Source organism: Parambassis ranga, chromosome 5 (genome assembly GCF_900634625.1).
Source record: "Parambassis ranga chromosome 5, fParRan2.1, whole genome shotgun sequence".
Lineage (NCBI taxonomy): Eukaryota > Metazoa > Chordata > Actinopteri > Ambassidae > Parambassis > Parambassis ranga.
The window spans coordinates 19,266,189-19,286,458 of record NC_041026.1 but is presented as its reverse complement, the minus strand read 5'-3'; the positions used below and the strand labels follow the sequence as shown (position 1 = coordinate 19,286,458).

At 41.3% G+C, this 20,270-nt stretch overlaps 1 protein-coding gene across 1 annotated transcript; it reads left to right on the top strand.

The window, feature by feature from the left end:
- The first annotated feature begins 1,832 nt into the window (after window positions 1–1,832).
- Window positions 1,833–19,974, top strand: LOC114435708 (growth/differentiation factor 11). The gene is made up of 3 exons (XM_028405617.1): window positions 1,833–2,247; window positions 12,610–12,983; window positions 16,828–19,974. The coding sequence occupies exons 1-3, from the start codon at window positions 1,833–1,835 to the stop codon at window positions 17,206–17,208; spliced, it is 1,170 nt and encodes a 389-aa protein (XP_028261418.1). The 3' UTR covers window positions 17,209–19,974.
- Window positions 19,975–20,270: the final 296 nt, after the last annotated feature.

Below are 20,270 nucleotides of genomic sequence, written 5' to 3'. Positions count from 1 at the left end.
AGACTGCAGTGAGTATTTAATTATGCAGATCTGTCACACAGACATTCAAGAAGAGAAATACACAGACACTGCACATAAAGCTCACTTCAAAGCAGTCCATATATACACATCCAACATGTGAGGACATGAACTTCACATAGTAGATATGTTCTCCACTGACCCTCATCAGTAAAGCACTCCTAATGTTTCTGAGCAGGTAAATAAGACAAGCTGTGATATTTGTCCACCAGAAACAATGAAAGGGTGGACATTTAAGATAAGAGTAAGTGTCAATAAAAATCCAAGAAGTACAGTAAGCAGTATGACTGAGCACAATATATGTTGCATGGCTGTAATATAGAGATATAAGGTGCTAAGTAAATACAAATAGAGACCAGTGGAGGAAATGACATTGGTACATGACATGATGGCATGATCATCTATTTAACAGCATGCAGAAAATGTTCTGTCAGTGCCTGAGGTGGTCATTTTGATGCTCATTATTCAAGACTGCTACAATTGGGAAAAAACTGATTATTAAGAATGGGACATTGGCTCCACCGTGGCTGTTCTCATAGCTGCAGCTATGTTTTCCTCCAGCAGATGACAGCAGTGGGTCAGTAGTTTATTGCCTCACAGTCACCTCACTGCTTTAAGGGTGCAATTATAGTAACAACAAAACTTTTATGAAAGACACACTCTGACACACACAGATATATAAATCCACCGTGTGTTCAATGTTCTTGTGCAGTATTTACATTAGATCCTGACTAGAGGTTTGTAAATGGTGGAATGACATATAATCTGCTTTAATCTAATATTCTCAATGACACCATTTTCTTTAGGGGTTATATTGATAATATCTAATATTTAAAATATACATCTTTAAGTCTATATTGTTTGGAATAGAGAGGGCCAGTCAGACCTGCTTGAAAAGTCTCAATTCACTGTTTAAATAATGATGATTTTTATTTCAGAATTTTTTGTTTGTTGATTTCTTTGTTTATTTAAACGCAGTTTTGATAAAGCCTTGTATTGGAGAGACCCTGTAACTTCTAAATAATATGCAAATCAAAAACAAAAAACCCTCCATAACTGCGCACGAAGAGCCCCCAGCAATGTGTTCCATGTTAAAATGCACCACAAAGGTTCAAATGTGTGTGATTAGGAGAAGATCTGGTGAATTTGTGGGAAATACAACAAGCTTTATTAACCATTAACAACATTTTTATAAACACAGATCCTGTGAGCCACAGTCATCTTAAAAACGTGCTTGGAGTGTATTTGTATAATGTGAGAGCAGTGTTTGTGCACTGTAAAAACATTTCTACTCTCATAACAGCGTGTGCACCCTCCCTTCGCTCTGTCCCTCTTGACTTGGTGACAGACCTAAAAGCCTTTTGTTGCAATCTTAGCCAATGGAGACGGATTACGACACCGGGCAGCTGAGATATATAAAGAGCCGCTTTTTGACCGCACTTGCACATTTTTCAGTGACACTTCTGAACATTCACACACCTCCATGGACTAAATTGTACAGAAGACCCCAAAACAACCATTTATAGGCTACTACTACATGTGAGTGGGCTATGCATTCATCAGGCAGATAATTTAACTTTCAATCAAAACAGCCTGCACCGAGCCACACTGGAACGCACTTACTGCAAAAGCGCCTGCTCCTGCAAAAAAAGGCAACTTCAGGGTGATCGTGTTGGATTAGATGCATGTCACTGGCTCTCTCCCTTCTGCATGCTAAGGCAAGGATCGGCGCTGATCCGACAAGGAATATAACGGAATAAAAGACAAGAAAAGACCAGACAAAAAGTTGCATTTCCTGGCGTCCGCGCATCGTCATGCCGAGGTACAACTTCTTACTGTGCTTGATGGTGCTCATCTCCCTGGGACAGTCGGGGAGCGACGAGCCTAATCTGCTGCTGCCTCATGCCAGCGAGACGCCCACGGATGCCGGGCTGTCTCTGCTGGACGAGGACGCCGGTTCCCACGAGTGCTCTGCCTGTGTTTGGAGGGAGCAAAGCAAAGTACTGAGACTGGAGACCATCAAGTCCCAGATCCTGAGCAAGCTGCGTCTGAAGCAGGCGCCCAACATCAGCCGGGAGGTGGTCAATCAGCTGCTCCCCAAGGCGCCTCCGCTCCAGCAACTTCTGGACCATCACGACTTCCAGGGAGACGCGTCGTCCCAGGATGAGTTTATGGAGGAGGATGAGTACCACGCCACCACGGAGTCCGTGATCACTATGGCCTCTGAGCGTGAGTAATAGTTTACAACCCAACAACGATATTGTCTTCAAATGCGTCATGCGCGTTATTGGGGAGCAGATAGGTTCAAGTGACTCAGGCCTGCTGCGTGGAAAGTGGAACCGCCGGGGCTCATTCAAGTCAGTGGCCTAACCTGTTTTTTGGGAACAGAAATGAGGGTTCACTCCGTGTGTGTGTGTGTCTGTGTCTGATAAAATTAGACAAATGGCTCTGTTCAGCTGTTGCCCGTGGCTGACAAAGTAGGGATTATGTGTGAGCCTGATAAATCAATAATCAGCAGTATAAAGAGCCTGAAACAGACAGCTGCAATATGGCCTGATGAACTTTTGTCTTCATGCTGCTGCTGCTGCTGCTGCTGCTGATGATGATGATGATGGAGCAGTGTTTGGCTGGTGGATTCTCCTGCTGCTGTCATGCTCAAACTTTCCCATATTGTGTGTTTGTGATGAAGTTTGTGATGAAGATGATCAATAACGCACCATTTGGCTGCCAGTTGCATCACTTTATGTCTTTTATGTCTTCTTTTGCATAAAAATTCTGGAGTTATGATCATGTGGCGAGGCCCCTCTGATTATTGGCCCCTAACAATTTGCTCCCCCTCTTATAGTTTCCCATAAATCTGCAGATAATCCACAAGGCAGAGCCCTTGGAGACATTTTATGAAATTACTGTTGAACCCTGGCAGCTGTGCTCTATCGGTCTTTTATAGGAGCCTCTACCGGTTTCCCTGCTGTTCATCGCAGTGAGAAAAAGTGTGTCCAAAAAGCTGCTATTGTTCCCTTCATGCAGCGGCCCCCCTCGGCCGCACTTGCCTTTTAAATGCGAAGTTTATAGGCACAGCTCGTTTTTTTTCACCCCGAGTACACAAAGACAGAGAATCACATAGGGTCGAGGGGAGTGTGTGACCTTTTCCTGGCAAATCGTGGGGTTCAACAACATTTACACACATAATATATTCTGCGGTGGATGAAACACACTCCAAACAATCAGTACTTTTTAGTCTGTGACTGAGCAAAATCTATCTATCTGTCTATCTATCAATCTATTATTTTATTGTTTAGTGACACTTTTCCTTTCTCACCTGTCATGGCAGACCCACCTGTCCCTGTCTTAACAGCAGAAATACATCATGTGAAATATTTCACCATTTATTTTGATGTGGAGCCTTATAATACTGTGGATGCTTCCTAATTTAGGCTGTTTGTTCTTTCTGGATGATGCACTTTTGGCTGCACCTGACAATAGGGTTTCTGATGTAGGGAATGAAGGAGATCAGTGCAAAGCTCATGTCTTATTTTGAAATCATCATGAAGGGCTTGAGTTCATGCTTAAACTGCTGTTTGGATGTGGCAGTATACATCAGCCTAGTTAAGCCCTTCAGGCATGTCAGGTTTGCTCTCTTGCTTTAAAAATCTCCATAGTGTTATGCAGCTGATCCTAACAGTGTAGACTTCCTGTAACAAATTGTTACTGTGATTATTAAAGCCATAATTTGATTCTTTATACCTGCACATTTACTCTGTGTGCACAAAAGACTTGAGTACCATGTGATGTGATGCCTTATCAGTCCAGGTAGAAAGGTGGGATGCAGAGTAATGGTGCATTTCTGGGGGCCTCATGCCAGCCAGAGAAGCTGATGACTGACATGACTGCTGAATCTGTCATGTTATAGCATTTCTCTCCCTCTTCTGTTTGCCTCATCTCTTTACGTCAGCTGCAGTTTTTAATCATCTGCACCCCCCCCCCCTACCTCCTCCTCGTGCCGCCCCCACCTTCTTTCCCGTTACCCCCCTCTCTTCTTCTTCTGCTGTTTTTTTTCCTCTGGTACTCAGCGAAGAGTTGAGAGAATGAGTGCATCTCTTTTCGCCTGTGGCGCCTTAATGATCCCACAGGATTAAAAGTGCCTTTTTCTGTCTCTCTGATAGAAGGAGGACTTCAAACACTATTCCCTGCACACCTCGAACCCAATCACCCTTTCACGGTCGTGCACACTGCCTTTGATGGGCCACGGGGGTTCACACAGTACATACTGAACTGGACCTGTGCCAGAGTTGCTTCTTAGTATTCACTCAAGGTACGTGGGTGCCGCAGTGGGGGTTGAGAGGGTCCGTGTTTCCTGGTCTCTAATTACTATGAAATTTCATGGAAAAGTACATCTATTTATATCATAGTGCGGCACTTTATGTACTAAAACATCTCTCTCTGTACAGCATGAAGGTAACCACTGCGTTCCTTGACATGAAAATGAGGTTCAGAATATCAGGGTCATTTTCCTGTGCAGCAAATCTTCATCAAAATATAATATGCAATAGTTAATTGATGCGTGTGTGTGTGAGCATATGTAAAGTGTGTATTTTGGAGCTCAGTTTGTTTTGCCTGAGGTGGGGTGAGGATTTGACCCCACTAGTATCCCATTTGTCACATGTCCAGAACCTTTAGACCAGACCTTCCTCTGCCACCGGTGACCTCTTCTTTCTTTCTGTCTCTTTCTGTACGTCATGATGCTGATCAACCATATCATAAGTTCTAATAACACACTGAAACTACTTTCAGATATCAGGAGTAGGCAGGAGAAAAGTCAATTGGAGATTGTGTGGTTGTATAGTAAAGTAATTTGATTTTAGACTGTGATTGTAGTTTTTCTGCAAACAGAGCATGCAGTAGAGAGCACCGTGTGTTTATTCTCTAATTAAAGCTGTTATTTCATGTAAATTACATGTTTTCTTTGAGCTGATGGACAAATCAGTGTGTCCAAAATGTTGGAAATTAGTCCTGCAGAGAAATATTTAACCTTTAAAAATATTAATACCAACATTAGAACACCTCTCAAACCTCTGACTTTTAAACTACCTTATATCCACATTTAATTTCATGCATGTATTATCATGTAGTCCTGCAATTCTCAAGAAACATCTGCACACATGTAAAGGTACGACTGTGCAAATTTCCCACATGTGCATACTTGTGTGGACGCACGAGGATGCTCACACACACCTACTCACACAGTCACACACACTCCAGAGAAAAGTTCTCCTATTGACAAAAAGGGTCACAGAGTTCACAGCTATGTGATATATTGGAAGAGGAGACTATTAACCTCATCAGGTCTCTTTCTTTGGCAGCAAAGACGAACCGGTAGTAACTTGAACACTTATCCCCCCACCACACGCACCCACACACACACACACATCCACTAACCACTCCCACAAAAAAACAAGTCTTTTATAGTGTTGACCCTATAAAAGGGTCATTTCCTGAAGGTGCAGGAACCATAAAAATTAAGAGGGAGAGCGCTAAAAGGACAGAGCAGCAGAAGCCGGACTGTCTTCAACTCACTGGTCAGTGTTTGCTGGAAGTTGATGACTATGTGAGGTTTTTATAGATTTATTTATTCCATGGAGGTCTCAGTTTGACGATGACACCTGTTCTCCTTGTGTAGTTGCTGGCATCAGTTGGGGGAAAGATAAACTGTGGTGGTTGAATTGTTTGGATGCTGGGGCACACCCGGTTTGTTTATAAAGGAGTAAAAACTGAAGAAAAGGTCTGTAGGACTGTAGAAATTGCACAACATACTGTCAACTTTATGGCTAATAAAATTTCAAAGGGACCAAAGTCTATTAATACAAGGACAAAATTTCCCCAGGACCTCAGGAATCTCACTCCTTCCACCCTCCTTCCTCTATTCCCACGCTCCCATGTTCCAGTCCCTGTAGCCGGCAGTCTTTCCTCCTGGTATTTGGGAATATGTTGTGTTAGGATTTAATGCATGCTTTATCAAATACATGTATTTGTAATGTAAATATAAATGTATTTATGCTGAAATTCTTAAAAGGATTTCAATGACTGAGTTAGGCGTACCATGGCTCACGCTGCATGTATGAAGCGGGGGGTGGAGGGAAGAAGGGAGAGTGTCCACAGGGAGCAACAAGCAGCCCAGTCCTATCCTAAAGGGACAGAAATAATGGAAGAGTTTTATAGGTACAATTAAAAAGACCTGAAACAGATGTTACGTTTCACTAATAAAGGAAATAATTACTTCACAACAGTAATTAAGCTCTATGTAGTAACACGAGTGAGAAGGAAGAGGAGGAGGGAGAAGATAAAATGGAGATCATTGAGGGGATTATTGTTGATGGATGCGTTCACGCTCTGTGGTCGAGGATCAGTTTATGGAAGAGTCCATTAAATCTAAGAGGCGTTTAAGCAAACGGAATGCTGCATGGGCATAATGCTGGATCCCACGAGGGAGCCACTGTGTCGGAAAGAAGCGGATTACCTCATGATTATCTACATAAAAATTTAATTAGCTTCTTTTCTGCAGCAAAAGGGAGAGCAGCAGCTTCTTGCTGTATTTATCGCCCCTGGCTGTGTTTCTCCTCACACACAAATCACCCCAGGACTTTCATTACAGAAGTTGTGAAAATGCTCAGTTCAAGGGACAGGTTTGACTTCTACAATGCACAGCACAGATAGAGACAGACTCATAAAGGGAACTGTAGAAACATTATTCTATTTAGACCTTCTTGAGGAAACGGTATAGAGGATTTGCCCAATCTGGTCACACGGACTTCGTCTTGGTTCAGGCTCTGAGAGATTTAGGTGTCCTCAGGGATCATTTATGTATTTATTTATGATTAGTAGCTGAAAAAGTAGTATTGTAGATCTAAGAGAATGACATGAATTTGAATTTTTTTTAAAAATGCAAACAGTGCCACAAATCTTTATTTACATTTTAAAAAGCTTTACATGAGAAGATCAAGTGTAAAATGGTTAAAGGTCCAGCTACATAATTATGAAATGTTGTCATTCTGCATGTGAAGTATTGATTTAATGTTAAGGCTCAGTGCAGGTAGGCTGCATTGATAGAGATGATACATTGCAACTTTGTCATGGACTGGTGAATAACTAGCAGTTGCAGATGGTTGCATCACTGACGGTTACACATTTATAATGTATGTTATGCAATGCATTGTCACAGGATTTTAACTGCAGATTTTCCAACACAAATGTAACTTCATGGAGGTGTTCATACGTGTGCAGCCATACAGCTGGTTGCTGTTCTGGGTTCATTCTGTGTCAGCATGATTCTTTGTTTTTGATCACTGACTTTCTTTCACATGGTTGCTTCCAGACAAACACTAGATGTGTTACAGAGTGCAGCTTGAAGACGTGGATGACCTTATAGTACTGTGCATTATTTAAGCAACTCCTGATGAGTACTTCTGCTTTAAACTTGTTGTTGTAGGTTTATGTTGCAAAGAAGTTAGTGTTGATTCTTAAGATTCATGCAGGATCCTTGAGACAATGGCTCAGACCGATATGAGGGTCTATGATGGTGACCAAGAGAAGCAGTGGTATTTTTCTAGTTAAAAGAGAGATGGGTCATCCCTTTGCATGGAGAGTGTTTTTTTAAGTGCTTGCTCTCTTTGGATAATATCTCTGCTAGTTTTAGAAAGCTTGGATGTGATAGTGTGGTACCTGCACCTTGGTGCATTAATCAATTAAATAGTAATGGCTGAAAAAACAAACTCATTTGTGTATCATCCCAGGTAAGGCTTTGACCACTACTGAAGTCATAATCTCACATGAGAGTCACTACTGAACTCAATAATACAACAATAGAACTTAAGCATGTCACATTTTGTAAGTCTTTTCCAAATGAAACCCCCTCCAAGCTTGTAGGAGAACCCGTTGTGGCCAACAGGTGCCACAGCTGCTACCTATGACTGCACCAGTACTGTTACATAATCATCAAGTGATGCGTTTTCCTCACACATTTGAAAAACTTGGTTACAGGTGATTATATGTAAATTAAAACATCTGCTATTTAATGACTTGCGGTCATTTCCAATAGACTGCAAGTCCATGCAGACAGAGTAGATACACACACACACTGACAGGCTCAGTGTGTTTTGGAGGGCATAAAAACAGTATAAACTGTGTTCATGATACTCTGTTTAAATGCTAAAAATCCAACACTGAGTCCTGTTTATTTGTTCTGTGTCAATTCAAAAACATCAACACTGCAGTCACAACCATCTGTCTGATCAGGCTTCTGCTGATGTGAAGTGAGTAAAAAGTTTTGACTCCTTGAAGCAGAGCAACACATTTTCCTGTGACATTAACGTCTTGCATGTATGTGTGGTTGCACACAAACACAAGCGGTGAGACCCCAGCATGCTTCATGCTGTCCAGCTGTCCACATTATTGCAGTTCATTGCACGCCCCTCTCTTCCCATCCTGCTGTCCAGCAGACGCTCCCCTTATAATACAAAGGTATATAACATGGGAAACAATAACTTTTGAGTGTGTTTGCAGAGGACACTCAGTTTGGAGCTTGTTGTGTGTTTATGTGTGGCTGCATGTTTCCGTGTGTGTGTGTGTGTGTGTGCTCACTGAGCTATAACTGTGAGCATTAGGAGGTGTCTTTTGTTGCTCCTGGGGGGCTACTGTGCTCCGTCCTAATAGGAGTCTTGTGCCTGCCGTTGTCCCAGGGGAAGGCTTCTGAATGAGGGGGTCTAACTTCACACACACACTCACACACCCCCTCCGTCCTCAGCTCGAGCTCGGCCTCCCCCACCACCCTCTCCGCTCCCTTGGGACTGACCGAGAGACAAAGAGGGAGTGGGGCTGGGGTGGGATGGGATGTTTGGGGGGGTGCACTGTGGCCCCTGTCTTATTAGAAGGGTCGTGAACATGTCACGATGATTAATATGCCGAGGTGCGTGGGGATACCCTAGAGTCACATTTATTCAACACGAAGGCTCCCAAACACACACACTCACCACAAAATGGCACATTTGCATTTCCCATTAAGAAAAGAAAATATAGATATATATGCAAATGAAACTCCTATCTAGGTTTATACCATTATGCATTATCCATTTGGACATTAACAATAGATGACCCTTTCTCTCCACACTCCATCTGAGCTGTGTGTTTTTACTTGACTGGCATATGTTGCCACACATCTATAGAAGAGTTTAGATAAAGAAGTTAAGTTTAATTATGTGTTGTGACAGAGGCATGGGTCATTTTTATCAATTTATCAACTATGTTGCTGGCCGCTCTTTGACAAAAAACGGAGGACATGAAATATGTTATCCTGCTGTGATGATTGAGAGGAGAAGTCAGTGCAGTAAATATAGCAAGGCTGCTCTTTATTTCCAAAGCTGACATGTTGGAAGTTTGGTCACAAGTATTATCCATGCAAGAGTGAAAATTCTCACTTTTCTATCTGTGCTTATTAAGCAATGGTAGCATGTTGCCTTTTTATTGTAACACGGCTTAAAGTAAGTTTTTTACTGGGTCATTTCTGCACCTTAGAAAGAGTTATTTAAATGTGCTGCAGTGGTATTGAAAAAGGACAGATGGTGTGCTGAATAAACCCTTATATTCTATATGCCCCCCTTACACACACATATAGGAGGCTCACTTTGGAACACAGGTACCCAGGGAGTCCACCAGATGTTTGATAGGCTCACCTGCAAGCCCGCTGTGCGCTGGCAGTAAAATTCATGTGCTGCATATGCTGCAATTATACCGCAGGGAAATAAGCTGCTGTAATAATGAAGCGGGCTGGAAACATGAGCAGGAAAAGCAAACAGACCTGTTTCTTTGGAAAAGCACAGCCTCTGTTCACACTTTTTAGTTTTAGTTAGAAGAGTTGCTGCTTTACAGGAATTAGTTTGCGTGTTTGTCTTCAGTGTAGCTGAGGATGAGAGGTGTTTTTGCTCCAGTAGGTGGTGCTGAACTCAAAATCAGATTTATATCTTTACTGCAGCTGGTTAAAAGAACTGTTTTTATGGCATCATTTCTTGAACAAGTTGCCTAGTTATAGGCAACTTGTTCAAGAAATGATGCCATAAAAACAGGATTGCATTTGCAATTAGGCTGAGCTTTTCAAGAGGAACAGGGAATGGTAGAAAGGGAAAAAGTGGAGTTCAGGTAGACGGATTAAATGTCCCGCTGGTTTTATGCTCTTTACAAGCTAACCTGACCTGTTTTTCACAACTGGAACACTGTGCCAGGACACAGGGTGTAATTAAGCTGCTGGCATTCATCCTTCGTGCTTTGCCTCACACTTGTGCACCTACAGGATCTATAAAGGCACAAATTGATTTCACCTATCAATGCAGTCATTGTTTAACATGATGTAGCTCATATGTTGTGCATGTGTGTTTAATAACTGAGGTCCTAGCTGGATCACGCCGTACACAGGTTCAGCTTCTCAGATTACTCCTTCTTGAGGAAAAGGCCTCAGCTTAAAAAAAAGAACCTTTTCTGCTCTACGCTGTTTATTGGACTTTTTTTCTGTTTGTTCCTGGAAATGAACAAAAGCACTAAAAAGTGTTTGCAAAGGAAGACCTGGTGTGTGTCTGCCCCCATCTGCAGCGATTAAAAACAACAAAAAGTAGTAACCACAAGTAAACTCAGAGCAAACTGCAGAATCATTCATCCCAGTTTTGTGCTGATGAGCAAACACAACACCACCCACGTTAATTGCTGTGACCCCAGCAACCCACCAAAAGGAACATTGACATATTGTTTGTCCAGCGTGAGACACTGTATAATTTACACTCACTAATGACTGTCCTTGGAAATACAGGCTGAAGGACCACGTCTGTCCCTGGCTTGGCCCTTATTCAATGTTCGCCCTGGTCTCTTCTAATGGATAGTCCATCTGTACCTCAGTGAATTCATATCCCTCAATGCATGCCTATAATTCAATTACAACACTTGTTTAGTGTAAAAAGAAACAGCCCGGCGCACTGTTCTCTCCTGCGCAATTGAGGTTTGATAAACAATTCACTATTGGCTGGAGAATCTCCACCCTGATCAAAACAAAAACAAACTGTGGCTGATTCAGCACTGATGTGTCTCTGAGGTTTCAAATGATTTTCTGTTGAAAAGGCATCATGTGAAGAAAGACATATTACCATTGCCATAGGGTCGACCTTGACCTTCAAACTCAATCTGGCTGTTGAGGCTGCCCCTCCCCAGCACCCCTGAGATGTAAAGAGGCTGACGGTTTTGACCCCTGATCCCATTTCTTAACTAGGCTGAGGTGCCAAATAACCTTTTGACCCAGGAAGCATTTGCAGTTTGCCTGAGCAACCTCAGATGATTGACATGTCCAGCTTTTTTTATCTTCTTCTTTTCTTTTTTTTTTTGGAAGAATAACAACAAATCAGTTAGATAAGATGACACAAAAACAACAGAATCAGAGTTTTAACACATCAAATCTGCTTGGAGAAAATGGGCAGATTAAGTATTCTATTGTACTCTGCCGGGCACATTATCATGCCAGATAGATACAGAATAAATTTCCCTTAATAAATGAATGCTTTACATGGAAATGAATGTGTGAATGCAATGGATGGATGTCATTATATCAGATGGAGTTCTATGTAAATGAAGCATGTGCAGATTTGACATGTGGTGCAAATCACAGAAACACTAGAGCCTGAGATCATGACAGGAATAAATCTGCCTATTTTAGGAGACCCCTTGTGTTCTCTGATGTAACCCTTAATCCACACCCCAAATATATTTCCAACAAGAGAGAGAGCCACGAGGATAAAGAGGGGGGAAAAAACTTAACATGTTTTAATTTTAGTAGTTTTAATGTCAGGGTAGACCATTTCATTATGGCTGACCCAGGGGAATCTAAGGTTACCATCTGGCCACTGGCCACCATCACTGATTCTTGTTTTAATATGCAAATGTTGTCCAACCTTAATGTAATCACAGTTTTAACCTAACTGAATAGACCAAACAACATGGCCATGTGCACCTAACGGACAGCCTTCATGCAGACAGAGGGCGGCTTTCTAACAGAAACACAGTGCTCTGCCGCAGGGGTTAGAACTTTAAATTACAGGTAATTCTAAGTTCTATCACCTATACACCTATACAACTGAGCACAACACTCAAAATGCACTCTCCAACACTCTCCTCTGCAGAGCTTCAAGTTTTATAACCCATGCACCAGCCAGGCTCAAATTCTTGCTGTGATGGCTAGTTGGTTGGCTAGTTTTTGCTCCTTGTGTGCTCAGTATGCATGTGAAATTAAGATAAGAGTTGTTAGAACTCATGCTAGTCAAGAAAATGGCAGAAAAGCTTGTTGCAGAGGGGAGACACATAAAAGAGCTCACATAGCTCACTTAGTAGAGTTCTGTTACATTTAAATACATGCAATCTTCAGTTTTTGTTTTCTCCTGTTAAACTAAATCCACCGAGTGTTTGTTTTTTGTTTTGCAAGCTGCTGTTTGTTTATCTGCATCTTCCAAGCACACAGTGATGAGTTACTGGGGAAAAAAGACTGAATGTCCTCCATCTTCTGTTCCACAGCGGAGCCCCTGGTCCAGGTGAACGGGAAGCCCAGCTGCTGCTTCTTCAAGTTCAGCCCCAAACTGATGTTTACCAAGGTGCTGAAGGCCCAGCTGTGGGTGTACTTGCGGCCGCTGCAGCAGACGTCCACAGTCTACCTGCAGATCCTGAGGCTGAAGCCAGTCACGGAGCAGGGCAGCCGCCACATCCGTATCCGCTCCCTGAAGATAGAGCTCAACTCCAGGGTGGGCCATTGGCAAAGCATTGACTTTAAGCACGTGTTGCAGAACTGGTTCAAACAGCCTCACACCAACTGGGGAATCGACATCAACGCCTTTGATGAGAGCGGCAATGACCTCGCCGTTACCTCGCTGCGACCCGGGGAGGAGGGGCTGGTAAGGACCCTCAGACCTGCCCCTGGGGTGGGAACAGGGAATCACTTCCACCACAGCTCACACTCATCCAGATTCATATTTCAATCAAACAGGGGCAGCACAGCAAGTGAAAATGTTCAGACTAATTCCACCTTAATATCAAAAACAACCTGTGGAGTCTTAAAGTTTTCCTCATGAGAGTAAAAACAACTGCAACCACATGGTGAGCAAAAAGCTTTCACTAAGTCTCTGTGGTCATAACACAGCAGCTGATCTGGTGAGGGCTGCTTCCATCACATATCAGTAGAGTCATGTATTTAGTTACTGTCATTTTAAGTTTACACTGTGGATACTGCTGCTGTCTTTAAGTCTTTTCAACAGTTCTGTGTTAAAACTCTGCAACACTCCATTCAAAAACGTCGGTCCTGACCACTCTATATTTAGTTGCATCTGATGAAAACACAGCTGCTTTGTTTTGGTCGGCCTTCATCATTTAGTCAGCGAAATTCCCAGCTTGGGATGAATTAACAATTTCTATTCTATTCTATTCTATTCTATTCTATTCTATTCTATTCTATTCTATTCTATTCTATTCTATTCTATATCTCAGATCTGTTGCAACAAACAATGGCTACGTTTACAAAGTGCTAGTAAAATGGCTAGAAGACTGAAAACATCTTATGTTTTTACATTTTTTCCTGTAGAAAAGCGTGATTTAGCGCTCCTCTGGGTCATGTCTCGGGCTGTGGTCCTTGTGTCAGAATGATGCTGCTGGGCCTCAAACTGTCAGCGCAGGATCTTTAAATGTCCACATCTCACCGGCCGTGTCCTGGCCTACATATTTCTTTAGATTATATCTTTTTAATGATAAATCTCCTGGTCTGAACAGATAAGTTCAAACTTCATTTTTTACGTAAAACCATTAATCTTGTTAGAAATTCCAGAGCTACTGCGGCTGACAGTTACATACAACATCCATGTTGAATTATGTAGGCCACTTATCACAGTTAAGCAACACCAAACCGAGTGGCTATTTGGGTCAGATCTTCACAACACATATCAGAGGTCAGCTCTGGTGTCTTGGCCAATAAATCGCTGCCCTCTGAGCACACAGCAGTGTGCAATATTATTCTTGAACCCAAAAAAAAGGGAAAAGATCAAAAACACAGGCAAGTGCACGAAAATAAAACAAAACACAACAAACAACAAAGAGTCAACCTCTGCTTCTCCCTGATCCTCTGGCTCTTTTTTTCTACAACAAAAGCCCTAAAGGCCAAGCTGACATGGTCTCACCCCAATCGCCTTTCAGCTTATTTCCTCTTTTGAATGCGTCACAAAAACCTGTGCTGGAGCCCAGCTGGAATCACTGTGGGGAGAAGAAGGCTTTGTAAAACAAACATGATGGAGTAAAATATTTGATCCGCTTGCTGCGCCTAAAGGTCAAGGTTATGGTAGCCTGCAGATGACCTCCTGGGTCATGGATCAAACCACGCATACAGAGTCAGCCATCGGTGTTAGAAAAGACAAGTTTCTGTCAGGACTCCAGTGGCACATTGTGTTGCCCCCTTTAAATAAATGTTGGTTAGTTATGAAGGGAGCAGATGCTGAATATTAAAGCAGGTTGTAGCTCTGTGTAGGAGTAAGGCTCTTTTTAAAGTTAAAAAGTGATTTTTGTTAACAAGAAATTAAAATGCAAAAAGTGATTAATATGTCAATTGATAAAAAAACATGGCATATTTCTTTTACAACATGATCCTATCCTGCATTTACTCACTGATACTACTGACCCCAGCAGAGGTGATGTCATCTTGCCTATATAGTGATCACTGAGATCCTTCATTATCTGACTGCAGCAGCCAAATTTAGGTTGCAGCTTTAAAAAGTACTGAATCTACCCAGACCAGAATTACCATGAAATCTTATTGATCACAAAAGTTCAGTCCTCACGTGCGTCTGATGAGAGCTGTGCAACTCATCTGCCTCTGCCTTAATCTGTATATTAATATAACTTAGTTTGTTCTTTCAAGTGTTTAAATGTCACAGATAATCCTAAAATCAGTAGAATAACATCAACAGTGAAATAAAATAAACGCTCATCAGATGAACAGGTGAGGTGCTGTTGTACTGTTGTACTGGAAGAAAAGAGCAACTTTCATTATATTCACACGTCCCATTTAACCATGTGACAATGAGTTAGTATATAAGATACATCTTCATGCATGTTATTATTTATGTTCGTTTGCTGATGTTTGTCATTGTGACATGTCAGAATTTAGACCTTTGGGCTATTTTTATATTGATAGTGATCAGCCATTCATGTTAAAACTCAGCAACATCTGAGCTCCCATCACTTTTTAAGAATTCTTCCTTGTTTTGGTTTGTTGGCAGGTTTGCTGACACCTGTCAGTTTTTGATTGATTGTGTGTGGCACACAGTGTGTCCTCTACACTGGCATAAGTAAGATGTTGTGTGTTCTTTGTCTCCATCAGTTTGACAAATATAATTTACATAAAAAGACACACAGTCAGACAACACCCCATTTCTGTTATAGGGGAACCCAGCAATGGAATAGCACAGATTTATGTTTTTTATTAAGTCTGATAACAACATTTACACTGCTGTCTGTCCACTGAATATCAAAAACCTGATGGTTAGCCTAGACTAGCACAAAGTTTGGAAGAAACACTGATCCTGGTTGTCTATTAATCATTACTCATACCACTACGTTTAAAACTAACTGATTAACTCAGTGTATGTTTACTGTTCATTGCTTTTACCAGAGTGCATGCCGTTATCGCCCAGAGTCATGTTGTTGTTGTTGTTGTTGTTGTTGTTGTTGTTGTTGTAAGGTTGCCAGGCAACAAGAAGTGACACTGCACAGAAGGATTAAACTGGATAATTCTGCAGTAGACAGTCAAGTTATAAGCTAGCTAGCTGTTTCCAACTGTTTTCTATTCTTTATGCTAGGGTAAGCTAATTGCTTCCAGTTCTGGCTCTAGTTAGCCTTCTTAATACACACAGGCAGCTAAACAGCAGTGTGAATGTCTCAATCTTGTGTGGACGTTACCACTTTTAAAGCCAATGTGGCAGCTTGGCTTCACCGTCTTGGTTTTTAGGAGCTGGAACTGTCATTTAGACTAGTGGGTGGAGCTGGGCCTGATTGAGATTATAATTTACCAAATTATTCTCATACATTATTGACAGTTTGAAGCAATAAATGCATCAGGAAGGTTTGGTTAGGTTAAAAAAAAATATAGTATAAAGAGGTTTAATTTTCTCATTGACCTCTGTATGATAGGACCGCTCTGTAGAGTTGCCCCCTGCTGATCATTAGAAAGAATGCAGGTCTAAGAATAGAATAGAATAGAATAGAATAGAATGCCTTTTATTGTCACTATACACAAGTACAATGAGATTAAAGCGTCATCCAGTTTCAGTGCAAAAAACAAGCAATATAAAAGATATGAAAAAGAGATATAAAGAAGCTATTAAAAATAATTACAATATAAACATAGAAGTTAGTGCACATTCCTGAGAATATAAATATGGTGTATATGCGGAATTTCAAGTAGGCACTTCCTCTTTGGATTGACACTTCAGGAGGCAGTGTGGAGTGGTGTATACATCTACGCATAAATACTTTATGCAGGAATGTTGTTCACCTTTAGGACTCTAACATTAAAAGATGCTGTCATATGGATGTTTTTCATTTTAAATGACAAAATAGACAAAAAGTCCTCACTATCATCTGCTTAATGAATAATAATTATAAGTAACCTTACTGCTTTGTGAGCCATGTCTGTTCAGTTGTGCTCTTATAACCACCTCTTCCTGTCTGTCCTGCCCCTCCTCCCCCTGATTCCAGCAGCCGTTCCTGGAAGTGAAGGTTCTTGAGACGACCAAACGCTCTCGGAGAAACCTGGGCCTGGACTGCGACGAGCACTCCACCGAGTCCCGGTGCTGCCGCTACCCCCTGACTGTGGACTTCGAGGCATTCGGCTGGGACTGGATCATTGCCCCCAAACGCTACAAAGCCAACTACTGCTCTGGCCAGTGCGAGTACATGTTCATGCAGAAATATCCACACACCCACTTGGTGCAGCACGCCAACCCCCGAGGCTCCGCAGGGCCCTGCTGTACCCCTACCAAGATGTCCCCCATTAACATGCTCTACTTCAATGACAAACAGCAGATCATTCATGGCAAGATCCCGGGGATGGTGGTGGATAGATGTGGCTGCTCTTAGGCTGCGGGAGGAGACAAACGTGTGTGTACAGCTCACATCAAACCACCCAAAACCCTTACGGAGCTCGCCCCTGGCACCAGAGCCCACTCCTCAACACTAGATTTCACTTTCACTCAGCCACACAAGCATCCCACTGGGGTTTCCATGTTTCCAGTAATTAAATTGATTCTAACTGTACAAAAAAAAACTTAAGATTGAAATATGAATCAAAAAAGAACTGAGTGATGGAAATACAGAACATTATGAATGATTTAAAGAGGTTTTAACTTGTGGAGGAGCTTCAGAAAAACGGCAAATGAGACAAAACTATATTATAGAGTGTGTGTTAGTTTTGTGGATTTTTAATGGTTTTTTGTTTGTTTGTTTGTTTAATGGCATCTTTGTGAAGTGTCCGGGTTAGTGGATTGAGATGACAGGAGACAGAAGCATTTACAATACATTAATGTGAAGTTGGAAATGCTTAATTCTGCAGATACACTTACTTCAGATTCAGAAAAAAAAGATGTTTGCAGGGGGGCATGATCAGAATTATATTTTTTTACAATCCATCACAAAAAAAAATCAAAAACACACAGTGAGCTGAGGAGTTTTAGCTTCTGGAGGTAGCATTTGGATAAATCCAAAATCTTGTTTACAGATGTAAAGTGTAAAGGAGATCCAAAACCAAACCTATACCCACTATTAATGTATAACACCCCAGTGTGACATTCTCGAGTATCTACGAAACCTCTTCACAGTTACTTTGATCTTTTATTTGTAGTCTTGTAAAAAAAAAGAAAAGAAAAGAAAAGAAAGAAAAGGAAAGGAAAGGGAAGAAAGAGAAGAGGTTAACACAGCTCCATCTTTTAAAGCAGATAAATAAAGTCAGTGCAGCTGTTGTTGATGCCAGTCTGCAACAAGATTTACAGGTTTAGTAGGCTTTGCACACTGCAATCGAAAATACAAAGAGATGTAGATCAGGTTATCTGGTGTAAGGTCTGAGAGAAGGAAGAGGAGGAGGAGGAACCAACAAAGGGAAAAACACTTAGAACAGTTTAAAGCGGAATGTAAATGTTTCGAAGGCTGAGGGCTGAACTTGTAATATCAGACAACAGAAACCCCACACCCTGAAATAAAGCAGACCACACCAGAGTGGTGAGTGTTATCAGCTGAAGCTGAAACAGCACAAATGTGATCACTAGACGACTGAGTTAGAGTGTACAAAGAAAACAAGCGTTTTATTTACACATTCAGACCTTTCAGTCACATTTTCTCAATGCTAGTTTCAGAAAAGTACTAAAGAAGTGTTAGCACAACAAACCACACAGTGTACAGAAGACAACGTAGCTCAGCCATGGACTTAACATATTTGACTGCATTGTGAAATGCCTCCACCCACCTCCACCTTATCATCATCATCAAATATGGTTAGTGCTTGAACACAGAGTAGATTAGTACGCTTGAAGCTTGTCTTTGTCTCTTTGGATGTCAAAGCAAAGATATCCTTTTGTTATAAACGAAAGCACTATGCTGTTGGATAAAGGAAGAGCCTTCTGACATTATATATAAATGATATATGTATATATTTAAAAAAGGGGTACAAAACCTTTTTGGGGCACTCTACCTTACCAACAATAAATTTTGCACTATGGGACGTTCATGGCGTGAGGAGGTGAAGTGTTGTTTGTGTTTTACCAAGCACAAGAGAGCTTGTACAGTATAGGATAGGGGGAAAAACTATTCAAGCTTCTGGTGATGAACCATAAACTAGAAAGGTTATCACTTTTTTTTGATACTATCACACTTTCCTGACTTTGAAGCGGGGGCCTGTCCATACACTCACACACTTCATTCCAATCTGGAACCTGGACGTGCTGTACCAGCGGCCTGAAAGGCCTCCATGCCCCCTTTGGGTGATCAAGTCATGTGTGTATTAAGTGTCTGGATCCATGAACATAGAATGCTTTAACTGGAAATGGCCCGCCCATCAATTTTAATCTGTTACCATGTTAGAGAGAGAGAGAGAGAGAGACTACATCCTTTTGACTTTAAACAGTGTGTAGACTGTCTTGCATAGACGTGTTTTTGCCGTTGTGTGTATTTTTAAGTGAAAGCACCCCATATAAGAATGGGAGGAGTATCCAGGGATTGTTAGCCAAAGTAGAGGATGACATGTTGTGTGCTGTATCTTTTGTGATCGCAGGAATATGCTAGAACATTTCAAAGGGAGGATAAAGCTGGTTTTAGGGGCAGTGGTTGGAAAAAAGAAAATAAAATAAAATCAACTGGTCAACTGTCTATTTATTAATAATAATTACAATGCATTTCAAAGTCTGTCTACCTCACTTTAGCCTTCTAAACACCTTGCTTTTTAATGTCATAAATTAATCTGTGCAACAAAAAAAATTAACTCATACAAACCCCCCCCCCTCCAAAAATACATAGATGAAAACCACAGGGTCCCTTTGCTCTCAGGTTCAGATTGAGTTATTGACAGAGTGACTGATGGTAGCGGCTCTGGTAATGTGTGGTCAGAAGATATAATTAGCTGTGCCCACATCTGTGGGTTAACTATGGTTAAAACTGTTGAGAAGTTGCATTTTGAATTTTAGTGTTTGTATGTGTGAGAGTTTTTTCATATAAATATATGAGAGTAAAAAAAAAATCTCTATGTAAATACCTACCCAAATGGTGACATTTATGATGTTTTGGACAGGTTCACCGCTTCTAACTTTCTTTTTCTCACTTTACCCTACATTCCTCTGTTCTTTGTGTAGTTTAAAACAAAAAAAATCACCCAAACTTTGTAGTTTTATGGTTGTGTATATGAATAACTGTTCAATTATTTTTTTGCCTTTTGTTGTTTATTTACTGTCATTTTTCTTTTGTACAATAAATCATTTATTTAGCTTATGAGACTTGCTGTTTCTTTTTGAGCTTACCAGGTTGTGTGGCATCGGAGTGTGGGGTAGGTGTGTGTTTACATCAACATGTTGACAGTTTTATTCTCATCACTGGTGGAGCAGTGGATCGACTCTAATGGTTATGTTGCCACCACAAAATAAAACTGTTCTATACATATA